The 18,556-nt window shown below is 40.2% G+C and overlaps 1 protein-coding gene and 1 long non-coding RNA gene across 5 annotated transcripts in view; one reads left to right on the forward strand and one right to left on the reverse strand.

The window, feature by feature from the left end:
• Positions 1-694: 694 nt before the first annotated feature.
• Positions 695-18,214, forward strand: LOC136856186 (mediator of RNA polymerase II transcription subunit 25-like). Of its 4 annotated transcripts, none has more exons than XM_067133865.1 (17): positions 695-997; positions 4,162-4,210; positions 4,813-4,943; positions 5,224-5,425; positions 6,414-6,559; positions 7,852-8,065; positions 8,293-8,368; positions 9,121-9,174; positions 9,822-9,971; positions 10,562-10,793; positions 12,113-12,275; positions 12,804-12,974; positions 13,769-13,886; positions 14,853-14,948; positions 15,820-16,010; positions 16,279-16,464; positions 16,766-18,214. In XM_067133865.1, the coding sequence occupies exons 1-17, from the start codon at positions 891-893 to the stop codon at positions 17,027-17,029; spliced, it is 2,550 nt and encodes an 849-aa protein (XP_066989966.1). In that variant the 5' UTR covers positions 695-890; the 3' UTR covers positions 17,030-18,214. The 4 variants fall into 4 exon arrangements, with proteins under 4 accessions (XP_066989966.1, XP_066989968.1, XP_066989967.1 ...); XM_067133867.1 differs by having other exon boundaries at positions 805-997; positions 16,282-16,464; XM_067133866.1 differs by having other exon boundaries at positions 805-997; positions 13,772-13,886.
• LOC136856190 (uncharacterized) overlaps positions 15,280-18,556 on the reverse strand; it is a 212,105-nt gene continuing 208,828 nt past the window's right edge. The window contains exons 5-6 of the long non-coding RNA XR_010858269.1: positions 15,573-16,037; positions 15,280-15,423 (exon numbers count right to left, since the gene is read on the reverse strand). This is a non-coding gene — a long non-coding RNA (uncharacterized lncRNA). The remainder of the gene's footprint in view (positions 15,424-15,572; positions 16,038-18,556) is intronic.

Below are 18,556 nucleotides of genomic sequence, written 5' to 3' on the forward strand. Positions count from 1 at the left end.
AATGAAAATATACACAAAATAAAATAAACTAATATAAAGCCCCACCCCAAAAAACATGATTCAACCAATTAAACCAAAACAAAAACAAAAAATAGAAAACTGCAGGCATCTTAGTGTGTCTAAAATGAGCCAGAAGTTTATAAAAAAGCAGGCATCTTATAAAACTGTCTAAAACAAAACAACTTAAAAAAAAAAAGAAAACAACCTGTTTATAAAAAACAACCTAGCAGGCATCTTAAAGCTCCAGTCAACCACAGTTCAACTAAAAAAACTGAAAACGACAAAAAAAACAGTTTATAAAAACGTCTGAACGATTTCGCTCAACCAAAAGAAAAAAGCCCCATCAAACAACCACAGGTCAACTAACAAACCTGAAAAAAAAAACAGCAAAACAACGTATTAAACATCTAAAACGACCCAGCTTCCTTCAACCAAAAGAAAAAAAGACGTTCCTCTATACAAAGCCCCATTAAATAACCATAGTTCAACTAACAAAACTTAAAGAAAAACTCGCAAAACAACTAAAAACACCAACAAAACAACTAAAAACCCAACAAAACAACTAAACAAACCAGAAAACAACCTATTAAACGTCTAAAAGACCCACCAGTTCCCTCCAACGAAGAAGACAGCTCCTCTGTACAGCCCCATCAAACAACCACAATTCAGCCAACAAAATCCACAAAACAACTAAAAAAATCTACAAAACAACTAAAAAAAACAGAAAACAACTAAAAGAACCCACAAAACAACCTAATAATCGTCTGAAAAGAGTTGAAAAGACCCAGCTTCCTCCCACGAAGAAGCAAGAAGAAGAAGCTGCTGCTCTTTCTCCTGTTTGTTTTGGTTGTCGTCTCGGGCACAGCTGCCATGACGGAAGGCACCCCAAAATGAACTCCTACGACCGAACCGACGTCGTCTTCGTCATAGAGAAGAGCATCAGCCTGAAGAGGTACCTCCCCGAGCTCCTGGAGGCTTATATAAGCCCGACGATATCGTGAGTAGGGGGGTGTGAGGGCTTTCCGAAATAGGGTCGGGCATTATTTTCCTTCATACTCGTACCGTACTGGTATCTCTGCCCTATGTCTTATTTCTTAGTATTTATTGTATTTTATGCCATTTTTATCATTTATATATAGTTTTGTATCATATATACCACTTAGGCTTTATAAAATAAGGCTTTGGTCTTATGACTGGGCATCTTTGCCCGTGTACGTGTATTGTACTGGTAGCTCTGCCCCTTGTCTTATTTCTTATTATTTATTGTATTTTGTGTCATTTTTATCATTTATATGTGATTTTGTATCATATATACGGAGCGCCTACAGTTTAGTTGGCCAAGGCTAACCAGATGTTACCTACCTAACCTAACATAGGGCAGCGTGCCCTAACCTGGCTGGGGGGCTTCGCCCCTCCTGGACCCCCCCAGAAAGCCAGCTAACATAAATTAACCTAACCCGTCCTATTATGCCAGGTCCTGACCTACCTAACCTCACACAGGACGGCGTGCCCTCACCTGGCCGGGGAGGGCTTCGTCCCTCCCGGGTCCCCCCAAAAGCCAGTAAAATGTGTAACCGTAAATTGAAAAAAACCACACTTAACTTAGTCGAAATCAGAATCGTCGGAAATTTCGGGCAACTCGACTCCTCTTCCATTTTGGGCTGGGACGGCTGGTTTTGGCAGGATCTGGACACCTGGAACTGGCGGAACAGGGACGGGTGGAGGTGACGATTCCGTTTGTACGGCAACGTCTTGGGATTGTTGGGTTTCAGCGAAATTAGGCCGCATTCAATGGATATATGCGTTTAATTAATTGAAGAAAGGCTTTGAAAGGGCAATCAATATTTGTAAGGTAACGTTTCTTAATGCAGTACATCGAAAAATAAGAATTATACAAAGTTTTTACTATACCACTTTTAGGCAAAACTTTACACTTCAACACCTGCCAAGTAGATTCTATTGAGTTTGTGTGTATGCTTGTGTCGTCAGGATCAGCAAGTTGTAATGAGTGATTAATGTTACGGTGTGTTTTGAAATGTTGACTTAAAGTGTGGTATGATTTCCAACAATCGGAAATTACAATTAAGTCTGGGTGAATGTTTTCTATTAAAATTGGGAGGAGTGTTTCTATAGATCTGTCGGCAGCAACTTGAAAAAAACGTGTCCTTCGTTTCGCGGTCAATCCCACTGAGAACCCAACAACCCTCGACACATCTACCCTTATGAAATTTTTGCTTGCCAAATTTGGACTCGTCAATTTCCACGACGTGTCCTGGCCCTCCAGTTTTCCAGTTGTCCTGCACCAAAATGTCAATGCAAACTTCCCGGCAGAAATTGTACCAGTCAACTATGGTGTTGGGTGACCTGATTTTCAAAGTCATCCGCATGTATTTCTGGGGAAGTTCGCGAATCCAGCCGTGAATGAGAATTAAAATAGTCCCAAATGACAGGTGTGAACGAAAGAAGAATGAGCCACTCCGAATGGATGTGTGTTTCCTGCGGTGTCGTGCGTTACAACGCCATTGGAAACTGTCGCCATGTTTCACCAGACCAACAGTGCCTTCTTTGCACTGGCCACAAACACCACTGAAATCACCAACACTAGCAGTGACTTCTCGTCATTGCATAAAACAGGTAAATCAAGCATCGTCACCGGATTGGTGACTCCAAATTGCAGGTGTGCGGGATGCGACGCCGACAGCACGGGCGACATCTGGGCAAACTGGGAAAGACTGGGTCAGGTATCGGGGCACGTGGGGTCGCGAGGTTGCGAGCAGGGTTGGGTCGCGGAACTACTTACCTTGGCGGAGTGATTGTGGTCCGGGCAGAAGGTGTTGCGCGGCCTGGCCAACTAAACGATAAACAACCCACTTTGTGAACTAAGGCTTTGGTCTTATGACAGGGCACCTTTGCCCGTGTATCTCTTAAGCTCTGTCTTATTTCCTCAGATTTTATGTCATTTTATCTACATATAATATTAATTATATATATATATATATAGGCTATACATAAATTTAAGGCTTTATAGAATAGGGTGTACCATTATCATACCAGTATCTACAAGCTTTCTCATATTTCCTGTTGTTTGATATGTTATGCCATTTATATATATACTATTAATTTTATATATACGCCACTAAGGCTTTATAAAATAGGGCTTTGATCTTCAGCATCTTTTCCTGTGCACGTGTATCATACTCGTAGCCTTGGGCTTTCTCATATTTTGTCATATTTTATGTATTTTATGCCATTTTTTATATATGTACCATAAATTTTTACTGGCTATATATCTAGCCATATACCCTAAATTTGTTTCCTCATTTTTGCTATTTTATTAATTTTTATTAAATATATTTTATAAAATTTAGGGTCATGTAACTGGTATTCCAGGTTTCTGATTGGCATTAACCGCATTACCACAATTAGCCGATTTATTACTAGGCACATTGTACATTACCAGTGCACTAGAACGAGGAAAAATCTAAGCTAGCCCATAATGTTTCTCTTGTTTCCAGCACACATAAATTTTGTTTAAACTGGTGAGTTAATTTTTTGCATGGATTTGGGACTGATAATATTTCTAATTACATAGGGCTATTAGGTTTTTTCCTCATGCTGGTGCATGTTTCAGATAAAACTTGTAAATTAAGAAGTTTTTGAGTTTACCTTGTGTTTTATTAGTTTTTAAAAATTATGGAACCTCATTCTTGAATCTTGATTCCTAGATCGAGAGAAAACCTGATATTTACACTGGCATCCTAACCTAATCTAGGATGTCGGGTTCCAACCATCTTGGGGATGGGTTTGCCCCTGGATCCTCATCAGCCTTCACAATTAGCTTGTTTTGCGTATTTTAGGTTACTCGGTTAGTTTACTACATTGTTTTACATTACCAGTGCATATTTCACCTAAAAAATGATTACAAGCTTATTGATTTGCTCAAGATCCAAAAACATCTAAGATTATCACGCCAATGTTGGAACTGAAATTAGTCTAGGATTGATGTGGGATCACAGTACTACTAAGGTTATAACTTTGTTGAAATTTGTTAAAAAAAAATATGGGTTATGTTACTAAGTATTTTTGGTATTGATAAACTGGAACTGATAGCTATATTTGAATGTTGTTGTTTGTGTGTCTGATTATTTGTTTTCATTTCAGATGTTTTGGTGGGGATTGGTCAGAAGACTCGGATGTGTTTTTTAACCAGGTATGTGTTGTGTTGTGTTGACGTATTGCGTTTATTCACTTTACAAATTAACTTTTAAGATTGGATATTTTTCTCGACTCGTTCTCCGTCGTATCTGTGTCAGTCTTTGTATCTTGACCGTTATATTCAATTATCTTTCTGTTTTATCGTTTTATGCTTCAGTTTTCCTTGACCCTGACCCTCAGTTATCTTTAAGCCTCCGTTTTCTTTCTCCTTGACACTTGCTTTTCTTCGCCAGCTTTTCAGTGACTGTGATGCAAAGTTATCTCTGCGTCAGTTCTCCTTGACTCTGAAACTCATCCTTACAGAAGCATGTTTGTTCCGTCCTGTTTTGGTTAATTAGGTAAATGAACGCATCAGCCTTTGCACAGGTGAGAAAAAATTGCTCAGGACTTCTGACCACGCATCCAAATTTAATGAAAGTGGCAGTTAAGTGCATATTGTAACTTGACGGCAATTCCTCCATTAACGAATAACAGTCGTGACTTGGCCAAATTTGGAATCAGATTTGCAACTTTATAAAATCCAAGTCTATAAATCTTAACCCCGACAGAAAACGTTATTTCTTAGCATAATAATGCCAGTCTTCATTTTGTTCACAGAGCAGTCTTGTGCAGTATGGAGCCGTGTTCTACGGGACAGAGCTATCCCTGCTGGGATCCTGGGGACAGGTTGAATCGTTCGGTCCCACGTGCTCGGAGAGAGAAATCTTCAGCGCAATCAACAACGCACGGTCAGTAGATTTAACCGCTTGTATTTGTCTTTTTCACATTTCTCTACTTGCCGAATTGCTTTACAAAAGTTAGATTTGGTGCATTTATCGATCAGCTTTTTCCTTGTGCAGTGATCAGTTCTGTCATGCACCTGCCCTGTTAATAACACGGTAAAGAATTCCTTTTGAGGTAGGCATAGATAGATGCCACTTACAAAAGAAATAGGAAAAGAAAAACATTGAGGCTTATTACAAGCCAATCAAACAAGCTGAAATTCTTGACTTCTCCTCATTTTCGCAGCTACACTTGCAAGAATTTGACACGCCAGGCCTTCATCCTAGAGGGACTTCAAGCTGCCGTTAATTTGTTCGAGAAGATGAAACTCCATTCGCCGATGAGCGAGAACATCCAACGCTGTTGTATCCTCATCACACAGAGTACGCCCATGAGCAACCCTTGGTCTCCGGTCAGTGCGGAGAAAGTGCTCCTCGAATTCAAGAGGGTAAGTTGGGGCCAACATCGACCCGGTGAGTTTAGATGGCTGATAAACGTTAACGTCCCTAACAATTATTTCATGGTGCAACTGCAAGGTTTTCCTCCTGTTACACCTTTGCAAAAACCTTTCTACTCTCAATATCCATTTCAGCGCTGAATGACTTCACAGGTCCCAATGTGTCTTTGGCCAACATTGTATATTCCATTCCATTCCATTCCATAAGGTTTTGTGACCATATTTGGTGAGTGGTTTTGGTGTGTCAACTTGATTCCAAACTTGACACCTGATTTTTGAACTTAAGGTTATTGCACTGCCTCTGGGTAAGAAACAATCATTATTGAAACTTGCAGGAGACCTTAGGAGCTTGATTTAAGTGACAGTGTGTTATGGTGAGAGCATTTCCATATTCTTTGGTCTTACACAAATAGAAGAGTTAGCTTTCAAAGCTAGATTAATGTTTATGGTTCTCTGCTATTTGAAGTGAATTTTCCTTATACTCACACTACCCAGTTGGAATAACGTTGTTTATGAATGTATGTTAGTATAATGCCTGTTAGAAATATGATTGGAGGCTGTTTAATAGTTTGATAATAGACATTTTCTTTTGATTTCGATTGATTTTTATTCATTTATACCTTTTTTGATGCAGGTGGTCATCTTCAGTTACAAGTTATTTTCACATGTATTTTGTCATGTTGTTTTTCTTCTCATTGTGCATTCTACTTTGCTGTGCCAATTGATGGCATTTGGGAAAGCTGTACAGTCCATGTGAATGGTCTTCACATGCCCTAAATAGTACACTATTAGTATTTAAGATTCGTACACCTGTTGGAGAGTCTGTTTAATCGTCCAAATTAGCGTAAGAACAAGATTTGCTCCGAACCAATCCACAAACCACCTTTAAATGAAAGTTTATCTGATTTTGAACATTGTGAAAATATACTTCAGGACTCAAGCAAGTACCTACCTTTAATTTTGTAGTCTTGTCTTACAGATAGGGATCCAGCTGTCCATAATATCAGCACACAAGTTGGTAGAACTCTACCGTCTGTTTGACGCTGCGGGGGGAGATTACCAGGCGAATCCAGCAAAGAATTATGCCAGTAAACCACAGCACCTTGTTCTTCTGAATGGTGTCACGTAAGTAGGGGCTAATGTACGTCTCCTTGAGCTTTTAACAGCAAAGATGTTCATCTATTGTATTAACTGTAATGCTATGAGTTTCCCTCTGAACGGGGTCACTTTGTAGCACGTCTGCTAATTGTCTCCGTGGGGGCTGATGTCTGATGTGTTTCCTTTAGCTTTTAATAGCAAAGATGTTCAACCGTTGTACTTTGTGTCATGCTGTGATTTCCTTTCTCCCTAACAAATCCTTGAAGCAAGGCCTATGAGTTTCCAGATGTACAGTTTACAAGTCTGGTTAAACTATGGTGGAGTGATCATAAACACATGACTCTCAGCACATAACTGTGCTGTTGTTTTGCAGAACTGTTGTGAAAGTACATTTGCTTTTGCAACTGTGTTTGTTGATGTCTATTGTTTAATTTTTTGAAGCAAGTGTGACTATTTTTAGGCCAGTTTTAAAGCCACTACTGAAACAGTTAGATTTTTGTTCTCATAAAGCAAGCACCTCAGGAAAAGAGGGCCATTTGTATTAAATATGTTCCTATTATTCTTTGAATACCTTTTCACTTTTCTGTTTCTGTTGATCTATGTTTATTGATTTATTTGTTATTATTATCTTTGTTACTATAGCTGCACTGTACTTTTCCTCACAGTACTTTTCCTCACATAGTCTTTCTGTTCTCAGAAGGTGGCATAGCAAAGTAGTGGCCATTTTAGTTTTTCAGATGAATGTCATTCACTTTTTTATTGTACTTTTTTTACATACAACCTTCTTGGAACTTCCCATACATTTTTCACTGTATAATTCGGTGTAGCTTTCTCTTTTATATTGAAATCAATGTAAGGAAATTATCTCAGTTGCTTTAAGATGTAATTTTTGTATAGTGACAGGAAGAAGAAAACTGCAAACCAATTTTTAGTTGGATTTTGTAATTATTCCAGTTCGTAACTCCCGTAGGGGGTTAGTGTCGTCAGTGCACCTCACGTGATGCACTGTAGGCATTACTTGAGGGTCTTTGCAGCTTCCCTTCGGCCCCCTGCTGCAACCTCTTTCGTTCCTTTTACTGTAACTCCGTTCAAATATTCTTTCTTCCATTGATTTCCATCCTACCTAACAGCTGTTTCACAGTGCAGCTGCCAAAGGTATTCCTCCTGTCACACCTTTCAAACCTTCTTACTTTCAGGTTCTTTTCTGGCGCTGAACAACCTCGTAGGTCCCAGCGCTTGGCTTTTGGCTTAAGTTTTATTAATCGGCTGTGTTTTATTCATTCCATCATAACAGATCTCTTACGCACATCGCCTTATAGTTTGCAGGAAAGAGCGCTGAGCCCCTCACTGATAACCACGTACGTTCCGGTGACAAACGTCGCAACTCCACCCACGACCATGAGCGCAGCCCCTGCTGCGGTAACAGTGCCCCCTACGGCGGGTCCTGGACCCTCCCCAGGCCCCCCTGTCCCTGGGACGACGACACCTTCCCCAGGAACAACTGCTGGATCACCTGTGCCGCAGCCTGCAGGTGTAAGTTTTTTCTCAGCCACTTTTGGGTGCGGTAAGGTGCATGTGTCATAAGACCGAAACCCGTGAGAATTCAGGAAAACCTTCAAGATGGAAATCTCAAAACCTGGTGAAAGGAGGAAGGCATTTTGACTGAGCAGATCAATTACATAGATATTAGCCTGCACGAGTGAGAATGTTCAGGTCCTAATTTTTAGTGCGTTCATTTAATTCCTACCTTGTGTTTACAGATGGTGCGTTCCCAGGTTCCGTTGGTCAGCCAACCGCCGAATGCAACTCCGATCAATCCCAATCCACAACCACAAGGTGCTAAGCAGAGGATTTTAATGTTTCATGTTGATTATAAGTACACTAAAGGCATTACCTAAGGAATATTTACTTTTATCTTCTATTCTGTTTGATATAGTTTTGACTAAAAGTAAAGACATTTCAGCAGGTTAAGAAGCCTTATTTTAGTTTTAAAATTCTCTGTTGCATAAGATTGAAATGTCTAATTAGGTCAGCATTTTGAACAGAATGAAGAAAATCAAGAAAATTTGTTATAATCTCTAATCCCTGTGTTCAGTTTTAAATGCCAGACTCATATTGTTTAAAAAAGTCAGATTGATTCAATAAATGATTTTACTTCCCCAAGATTTCAAAGCAAGTATCAAAAGGTTTTTTGGGATATTCCCAGTGCCACTTGTTCTGGAAGTTTTACTTCGTAGTTTGAGACTCTATTTTAACTTTTTAAGCTAAAAATTTTTAACTTTTTAAGCTAAAACTTAGCATAAATTTTACCTACTAGCTCTTCTTGTGAGTTCTCAGTTTGACACGGTGGCCTGTTGAAGCCATCATACTAACTAACAAAGTAAGTTGCACAGTGATGGACAATAGTATTACACTGGTCTCCATTTTGTTTATCAAACTATTTCATACCCAATTTCAGGGACATATTGACCTAATGTTCGGATTATACCCTTAACCTGTTCTCTTTTCTTTCTTCTGAAGGGCTCTCCGGTTAAAAAAAAAATGCTTGAACAAGCCGCGTGAATTGTAACGATGTTTTAATTTTACAGGGAGGATAAGGACCCCAACTGTCATAGGCCCAAACAGACCTCGTTGGCCCGCAGGTGTGTATTTATTGATTCGCCAAATGTACAAGGGTGCTGCCTTGCATTTTTTTAATTGATCATAGAGTAATGTCTCTACTTTGTCAAGAAGGAACTGTACAGAATCTTATTCATTGCCCCTTGAAGGGAAACTCACATTGAAGTATTGGCAAAGAGTATATTTCCGTTAGTACAGCTTTAGCCTTAAATCTTTATGAATCCGTTTGTAGCCCATATGTTGACAAATGCCAGTTGGATTTTTTATCGGAGGAAGATAGTGGTAGTTTGTCTTTGAAGCCAAACCAGATTCAGAGAGAGTGAAAGTCCATGTTTATGGCCTTATGAACTCTCTTAACAATCTTTCCACCCTCTCTTAACAATTGTTTCATAGTGCAACTGTGAGGTTTTCCTGCTGTTACACCTCACGAACCTTTTTAATCTCCATTTCCCTTTCAGCGCTGAGTGACCTTGTAGGTCCCAGGGCTTCGGCCTAAATGTTGCATATTACACTTAAAAATAAATACTTATTTATAGAACATAATAATTGTGAAACAACTCTTCACTAACACGCGCTTGCTTCGCCACGCCCTACCAAAGCTGCCCATGCGCTTGCAGCGGTGGCTCGGTGCGTAGCGTGCTGTTAACTACAACTGTGGGTCACTTTTCAGAGACGGTAGTGCAGGCAAACCCTGGTGGCGCCCCCATGTGGCCCGGCGGAGCCACCCCCGGTGGACGGCCAGTCATGATCGTCAACCCAAATCAGCCCAGTATGATTCAGGACGGCCTCGGTGGGAAAGTTCAGCAGGCGGGTATGCCGAGTAAGTGTCTTGCTAAAGATTTGTTTTTGTGTCTGTGGTTATTTTGGCATAAGATTTGGCCCCTTGCTTACTCAGGAGTTTGGCTCAAAGATCCTTTTTTAATAAGCAAACAGTTGCACGAATTCAGATGCTTTACTTAGAATTGATTGATATACTGTATAGGTGATTTGCATACATAAACCACCTACACACATCCTCCTGTATGTAGTATGCAGTGTTAATTATCTTAACATTACTTATATTGCTTTTAATACTTACGAGTATATCAAACTTGCAATCACACTACAAACTCTAGTTCAGATAAATAACACCTCAGCTGAAAGGATTTCTATTTAGCAAACTTCTCTACTTAGGATTATTTTGTCCAAAGCTGCCATTTTCGATGATGTATTTTTAGATAAATCCATTAAATTGAATGGTAAGTGTGAAGCACAGGTTAGTTGAAGTGAGGAACTGTAAGGAACATTGCTCTTAGCTGCAAGGTATTTTCAAAATATTCGAGTACACCCTGTAATACGGGGCTTTGTCACGTACCAGAAAGGCCAGACCCCGTAGTGTCACATTCAGTATATGATTGACCCCCATTTCAGATGTGGATATCTCCAACGGCCTGCCTTCCATCCAGCAACAGCAGCCCGTGCCCAATCCAAGCGTACCCGTAGCTCCGGCCTCCGCGCAGGGAATGAACATGACGAACCAACGAACGGTAGTCTGGCAGGGGACGCTCGAGTGGCAGGAAAAGAAGAACGACAACAACAGCAGAGTGGTCCACCAGGTCACGTGCAAAATGACATCGCTGAATGTGAACGGAGAGCCAGAGGTGTAAGTCTGGTGTCAACAGTGCACCTCCTGCGGTGCTCTGTAGGCATTACTGTAGGCCCCCGGCTGGAACAACCCCTTTCATTCCTCTGTTTATGTTCTCTTCCTTCCTTCTGACTTTCCGTCCTCTCTGACAATTGGTTTATTGTGCGATAGCAAGGTTTTCCTCCTGTTACACCTTTCCTTCAGTCCTCCTTCCCGTCAGTTTCCCTTCCAGCGCTGAATGACCTCGTAGGTCCCTATGCTTGACCTTTGATTTAAATTCTGTATTCTATTTATTTCACGACTTACAGCCGGCTGTCTGCAGACAGCGCTTGTCTTGAAAGACTCACAGTTGGCTACCTGTATTCTTTGCTATCTTTATAGCATTGGGTAGCTGTAGTTTAAGGTATTTTAGCTCGAGACACGACGTTTACTGCCTGTATTCGTCGCTGTATTTCGAGGCTTTGCCATAGCTGCCAGCTTTCGTTCTCAGTTCTCAAGGTGCGTACTTTGCTCCCATTTTGTCTCGAGACATCACGATAGCTGGTCACTCCACAATATCTTTCAAGACTTCTTGTAAGTAAGAAAGTGTAACATAGTTTCTAGTATGTTCGGGAAGTAGGGTCCCAGAGTTGTCAATCTTTAATCGTCAAACAAGCTACTCGACATTTTAGTCTGCTGGCATATGTTATACTTTCTTATACAACAGTTTTTTTTTTTTACTGAAAACATGCAAATTTCTATACATACAGTTGGGGTGTGCATAAAGGTTTTTCAGTACCATATTTCTTCTACGCCAGTCACAGAAGAGTTGAGAACTTAATTCCATGTAGATAAGATATAGGGAGCCCCTCCGTAGCTGTGAATTTGAACAGGTTTAGACTAACTGAAATGTTTTTGTTGCGTTCACATTTAATGACACGGAGTTGTTGGATTAACGGAACTAGATTTGTTCAAGAGTGTCTATTACAGTCTATGTCAGATTTTTAAAATGTATATTGCATCTAAGAAAAAAATAAACTTTGTACTTACATGGTACTTGAAAGTGCAAAGTATTAGGTATTAGCTAAGAAATAGATTGGAATCACTCGAGAAGGGATTGTAGAAGAACGTTTAGTGTTAATATAAAAGCATCTGACATGGAAGCATGTTTTAAACCAGGGTGTAAGTTCGAGACATTCTGTTGTAGACACAAGTGAGCAGTACAGTATTCTCCATAGGGGCACAAAACAAATAATAAAAATATTAAAAACCTCATGTCCATTAAAAACGATTATGATATAGGTACCTTTTGATTTTAGCCTCGTAATTCACGAGAACAATTCTCACTTCTCTTCCAGGAAAGCCGAGGGCTGGCCTCCTACGCTGATTATGCAGATGATCCCAAAGAACATTCTGGGTTCGATTGGGAACATGTTCTTCAAAAATGTCAAAACTGTCATGTTTATGCCCGATCAGAGTCCTGCGTTGGATGTTCTTACCGCATTTTTAATCAAAGGGATGGTGAGTTTGTCTTAGTGACATAACGTCTTGGATTTTCAGCAAAATTGTCGTATGTATTTGCTGTAATGTTTCCCTCGGGACACGAAATAATTACGACTGTATTGTCAGGCCATCTGCACTGAAATTGTAGGCTACAGTAATATATAGGTCTTGCTTTGCATGAATAAGCAGTGATTGGAGATTCATGTTTGTTGCGTGCAAATGACGGAGAATGGTTTGCAAGCAAACCTTGCATTGTGATGTTTTAATGAAATTTTAATATTAAAAGCTGGAATGGTATTTTAAATGTGTTCTCTTATTTTCTTGCAAATAGGGTGAAACTTTGGTTGTATTTTTAGGTCACTTGAACCCACAAAATGAACAGTTACACTTTGGTGGAAGGGAAGTCAGTCTTTGTAAAAAGATGGTGTAACCTTGCCCAAAAAGGGGTATTATTGAAATGTATTTTATAACTTCCAGTCTTTACAAAAAGATGGTGAATCCTTTCCCAAAAAGGGGTATTATTTAAATGTATTTTGTAACTTCCAGGCTGGTTGCGTGCACGTATCCCACACTGGCACCACGCAGCAGAATGACGTGAAAGTCATCATTCTACTGTTCTCGGGCGAGAAGAAAGCCTACGTAGGGTTCATCCCCGTCGACCAGCTCTCTTTCGTCAACAAGATCAAGACTGTCATACAGTCAGCGAGAAGGGGCCAGGTAAGCTGTGTTTTTGTCGAGCTGGAAAATGGGAGGCGCCCTTGGATTCAGAGAGAGAAAGCCAAAAGAAAATGTAGAAGGTGGAGAAGGCCGCCGGCCAATTGCTTCTCCCCGAAGATGTGCAACTGGAACCTCAAAAGTTCAGGGAGGGTTAAAAAAAGGTCACCTTGTATTTTACTAATTTATATTTTTATCTGTTACTGTATTTAGCTTATTTCTTCTAGTATTGCTTCTGTTACTTCAGATGAACACCATATTCTTTGGAAGCTTGAGTTTCGAGTCAGTGGCCCCTGTAGGTTGAGTAGGGGCTTATAATAATAATAATAATAATAATCTGTTCAGGTTTTCACTTTTCCAATTTGTTGATTTTGCTTCTGCCCTATTAGTTTCTGGAAGTTCAACCATAGCCTGGTTAAACTACATAAATAAATACTAAAATATCTATACAGTGGTTTAGAATGATACTTTTCAAGTACGGTATTTGTGTTTTCATTCTCTTATAACTAAGCGAGTATTTCATAGTGTTCAAAATGCTTAGGGTAATTTTAAAAATGGGTATCATTTTGGATAAGTTATTAACATGTTAGTAATGTGTGTGTTGTATTTTTAACTTGAGACCAGAGCACTCCATAACTAGGCCTTTCTTTTTATTAAAATGAGATTTTTTAAGTCATTAAAGCATACAGGAAGGCAGAGAACTTTGTACTGAACAGAATATGTGTAATTACCGTTATTTTTAACCCAGAAATACTCATTCCTGCCGTGAATTTAAAGAGAAATACTTTTCCCATTAGCAGCCAAACGCCATGATGCCTACCGCCACGGGCTCCAACGTGACTCAGCCTGTCCCATCGCTGCCGGGCATGATAGTGCCGAGCAACCCGAACATGCAGCCGATACAGACGAACACAGGTACCGTACCGGTCTACACTTTCTGTTCGATATCCCTTTTTTCAGATCTGCAGTCTATACTGCATTTTTTAATGCGCTGATTGTTACTCGAAGAACTTACGATAGCGGCTTTCATCTAGAGTGGGGTCGTCTTGTCGCCCTTGACTTAAGAACCAGTGGCGCACTTTTGGTCATTGATGATAGGCCTAACCCCAGTGTTCAGGGTACTTCATTGAAGCAAATAGATACTACCAAGGTCATGTGGAGTTTACTAAGTGTAATCATAGGTTTGTCAAACATTTTCAGGTGCTAAAATATTTGTACAGGGTAAGTGGCAGTCACAGACGACATTTTTACAGGATTGTAAGGTATAAGTATAGGATCTGATTTTTCATACTGAAAGGAAGTCATTAAATTACGTCCTATGAGAAAGAGGCTGTATTTCAAATATTAGATGGTTGTATAATTTCCTTTGTTCTAGAATACTAATGATGGATCTTATTTCTTTTCTGGTTTTATTAGTTCTTGTAATGTTTCTGGCAAAAGTGGGCTAGGTAATGTATAGGGTGGCTTTCTTTTTTACTGGTTTCTTAAAAAAATTTTTTGGAGTTATTGCTGATAATTAGTTTTATAAGTAGCAGTCTTCTATACTTATCAGATACCATATTATGATAAAGGATCTTTTTCCTGTGCTGCCGCTTTGAATGTGTTGAATTCTCAGATAATTGAATGGATTAAAGTGTCAAGTACAGGGTTCTTGGTCACTGACAGACTTGGTTACTTATCAGGAGGGCCAGACTTTGAAAGTGTCTTAAATTTTAGTGGCACTTGATAGTAGACAGTTTAACCAAACCTTAACCCACTCAGGTCAGTGGAAATGTAATGTGGTACACAGGTCAGTGGAAATGTAATGTGGTACACAGGTCAGTGGAAATGTAATGTGGTACACTATCTGAATTGTTCAAATAACCTTGCTTCTCTCCGCAGCCACCGGTATGAACGTCATGTCTACGCAACCCCAGAGCATGATAATACAGCAGAATCCACAGCTTACGCAGGCGCTGAACCAACCCTTAAATCAAGGTATGTCTGCGAAGGTTTGTCTTGGGCTTTGGTTTAAGTTTGACCCCCCTTTCTGTGCGAAAGACAGAATCGCAAATACCATCTTCCAACGAAGGAATGCAAGGTGCTTGTCGATTTTTAAGTTTAAACAGTGTCCATTCCCAAAAGTGTACAAGTTAACTTATTATTCAGCGAGATTTTTCTTTTATTTATTCAGTTGAAAGCTTAGCTGAGATGCTGTACTCGAAAGAGGGCATCAGAAGTCTTGAATATTTTTTCACTGTTGTTGAACACTGTGAAATATAAGTGTAAAATCTGGATCCTTCTGAGGAAGGTAATCAGAAAGAGAGAGATACATTTAGGTTTTAATCAACTTCTAAACACCAGCTTCTTACTTCAGGAGAAATTTATAGGGGAACTTTGTTGTAGTTGGAGAAAATATTTTTTATCTTCATGTCACAGACTTGCTGATTTTTTTGTGCCACTCGAAGTATTTCTGAAAGGCAAGGGGGGAAAGATTATATTAAAACCTCACTGAAATCCTTTCAAATAAGTGTAGGCCATGTCAGTGGGACTTAAAATATTTATATTCACATTTATGGGATATAGCAAGAGGTATATTTACATAGCTTGGAAATACTTTACCTGGATAAATTTTGCTTTCTGTATTTGGACTGAAGCGGATCAGTTTGGGTTGGCAGATGGTGAACGTAATTCTCCAAAGACTTCGGCAGTTCACCTTGGTACGGGGCCGTCTGTTTCAAATGCCGACGTTCACTTTAGGCAGAAAGTGCTGCCTAAGGACTCTTTAGAAAGTGGAGTCATTGGAACTACAGCAGTGGTAGAAAGTGGAGTCGTTGGATTGAACTGTAATGCTACCCATTTCCAACAGGAATCGGAGGCGGCCAGCAGATGCCGCCACTCACCGTGACACAGGGCATGGGCCAGCCCGGGCAAGGAAACGTTACCGTACCTCTTGGAAACGCCGGCCAAAACGTCTTACAACAGAGACCTCCTCTTGGCATGCAGCAACAACAGACAGACCAGGAAAAAATGCAGATTCTTCAAATTCGTCAGAGCCAGGTAAGTTTTCGTCAGCGCTCTCCAGACCTGCAAAAAAGAGCACAGTGTGGTCATTGTAATTTGAAAGGCAAACTCTCATAAAATGTTGTTCCAAAGTATATTCAGTATGGCAGACAGTCAGTGGGTGTTAAATATGGCAGACAAATATATTTCTATCATTACTAGAAGAGAAACGGATCTTTTACGGCTAGAACTGAGCTTGGAATTTTGTCTGCGTACACACACACACAGTTAGTTAACATTCAGCATCACACTCTCCCCTCTACAGCAGCAACACACCCAAGCAATACGTCAGCAACTTCAGCAACAGCTCCAGCAGAGGCCGGGGATTGCCAACGTGAGCATGAACATCGGTCAGCAAGGGAGTGGTGCAAACACCTGCCCTACCATGGGGCAGCCGCGTATGCTACAGCCGTCAATGCAGAATCCTGGGCTGCGACAGCTCCTTCAACAGGTAAGAGTGACTCCGTTCTTGATTCCTTCCTTCAATCTAGCTGTCCACCCTCTCCAACTATTACATTCTTAGTATAACCGTAGAGTTTTCTCCCGGTTCCACCTACACATGCACGTACTTCACCTCCTTTATTTTCTGTCCAACCGCTTGAGTTGGCAGCCTAAATTTCATAGGATCAGTCAACTGATTCAGTGGTACGCTCAACTTAAGTCTCGTAGAGGACTGAAAATTTTTTGAAAGTATTCATAGCCCCACCACGTAGATTTGCTTCTCAAAAGTTGTGCTCTTTTCATCCAAACAGCAAGTGAGACTTCAGCAACAGCAGCAGCAAGTGCAGCATCAGCAACAGCACCCACAGCAGCAGCAGATTCTGATGATGCAGCAACAAGGAATACGTCCCCAGCTCGCACAGCAGGGCCAGCAGGTGTTGGGCCAGCCCCTAAACCAGCAGAACATGGGCCAGCAAGCGATGGGTCAGCAAAACCTCGGTCAGCAGGCCATGAACCCCCAAGGTATCGGTCAGTCTATCCAAGACAGTGCCGACTACATGGTCGATTTGCTCTGAAAAAGTGGCTGGCGTTGCATCTGCGAAGTAGCGGACCTACCCAGCTGGTGGCTTTGGCCCTTCGGGGGGATGCGTTCTTTCTGATAGCTCTTTGGGAAAGCCCGTCATAGAGTAGTAAAATGGGTTTCGATTGCAGCAGTTTAGCGTCGGCAGATGAGACCTCGAAGGTCATTCTGTGGGAAATACGTTGGTCACTGTCATGTATTGGTCATTGAAATCAACTGGGAAACGAATTAACAGTTACAACGGAACTGCAAGTTTGTATTTAAGCTCACATTTAAGCTCAACCTTGCATTTGCGAGACTTGTTTTCCTACACTGAAGGTGCTACGCCTTCAACCACGTAAAGTCTAATAATACAGGAGATTATTTGAAGTTGTGAGGCTGAAATTATCCCGGCCTAAAAGGGCCTTCCTTCAAGATGCTGCAAGAGAAGCTCGTGTTCACTGTCTCCCTTGCTCCTCAACATCTTCAACATCACGCAGTATTCGAAGTTGAAGTTGTGGTGCCTGGGATCAGTATTATTTGGGGGGGGGAGGGGAAGGTGTAAAATTAGTACAGCTTGTTTTACGGTGAAACTTGTAAAATTTACACGAACGAAGTTATGGGTCGCTGGCTTGGACTGCGTTTCCTGTGTAAGCTCTGTCGGGAGATTATTTTTGTAGGGTTATAAGCATGAAGCAAGCTTCCTCGATAAAACTCGACAGGTAGCTTGACGCAAGAGCATTTGCCAAAGAGTAAGTGGAATAAAAGTTTACGTATTAAATTTCAACGAAGACGCCTTGCGACAGACAACATAGAAATATTATCCTTGCACGAAACCATTTCTCGTTCGTTTGCGACACGAAATTCAAGCCGTTCTCCGACTTCGAATAACTCTGGCTTCTTCAGAAAACAGCGTTCGCCACGGGGCTCCCACGCGAAGCAGTTCCCAAACGCGGTCGGATCTGATGCTGTCTTTTACTGTGTAAACCTTATATATAACAAAAGGACCACTTACTGATAGTAGTAGAACTACGTTTTTGTATAGTTGACTTTTTGATGTTTGGTCTAAGTATAAGACCAGATAATGTATTGCTGTATTAAAAAGGTTCTACATATATTTAAGCTATTTTCTGTGATTTTTTTTTTCAAACCATTGTAGACAGATATTTGGGAAATTTTGTTATAAAAAAATGAAAGGTTCTGATTGTTTTTCTTTATCCTCATTAAAAAAATTAATGAAATATAGATTAATTACTTTGTCAAATAAAAAATGGATATAAATGTTAAGTAGACGTACTATACATCAATGCTAAATTTAATTTAACAATTAAATGAACGTAGCTACAATCTAAGTCAGTATAATAGTTATGATATAATTTATGATACAATTATCATTTTCTACCAAAAGCTAATTTTTGCATTCTGAAGAATTTTATGAAACTTGCTTAGGAAATTAATTACAGAAATAAAATTTTTCCTTACAGGGAAAAATTTATGATTAGTAAAAATAATTACAAGGGAAAGTACTAAAAATAATTACAGG

Source organism: Macrobrachium rosenbergii, chromosome 34, assembly GCF_040412425.1.
Source record: "Macrobrachium rosenbergii isolate ZJJX-2024 chromosome 34, ASM4041242v1, whole genome shotgun sequence".
In the NCBI taxonomy this organism is placed as follows: domain Eukaryota; kingdom Metazoa; phylum Arthropoda; class Malacostraca; order Decapoda; family Palaemonidae; genus Macrobrachium; species Macrobrachium rosenbergii.

Coding starts and splice junctions, on each gene's coding strand:
- LOC136856186 (XM_067133865.1), top strand. CDS start 891: ATGAACTCCTACGACCGAACCGACGTCGTCTTCGTCATAGAGAAGAGC. Junction 9,175..9,821: donor CAGACCTCGTTGGCCCGCAG/GTGTGTATTTAT, acceptor GTCACTTTTCAG/AGACGGTAGTGCAGGCAAAC. Junction 12,975..13,768: donor AGTCAGCGAGAAGGGGCCAG/GTAAGCTGTGTT, acceptor TTTTCCCATTAG/CAGCCAAACGCCATGATGCC.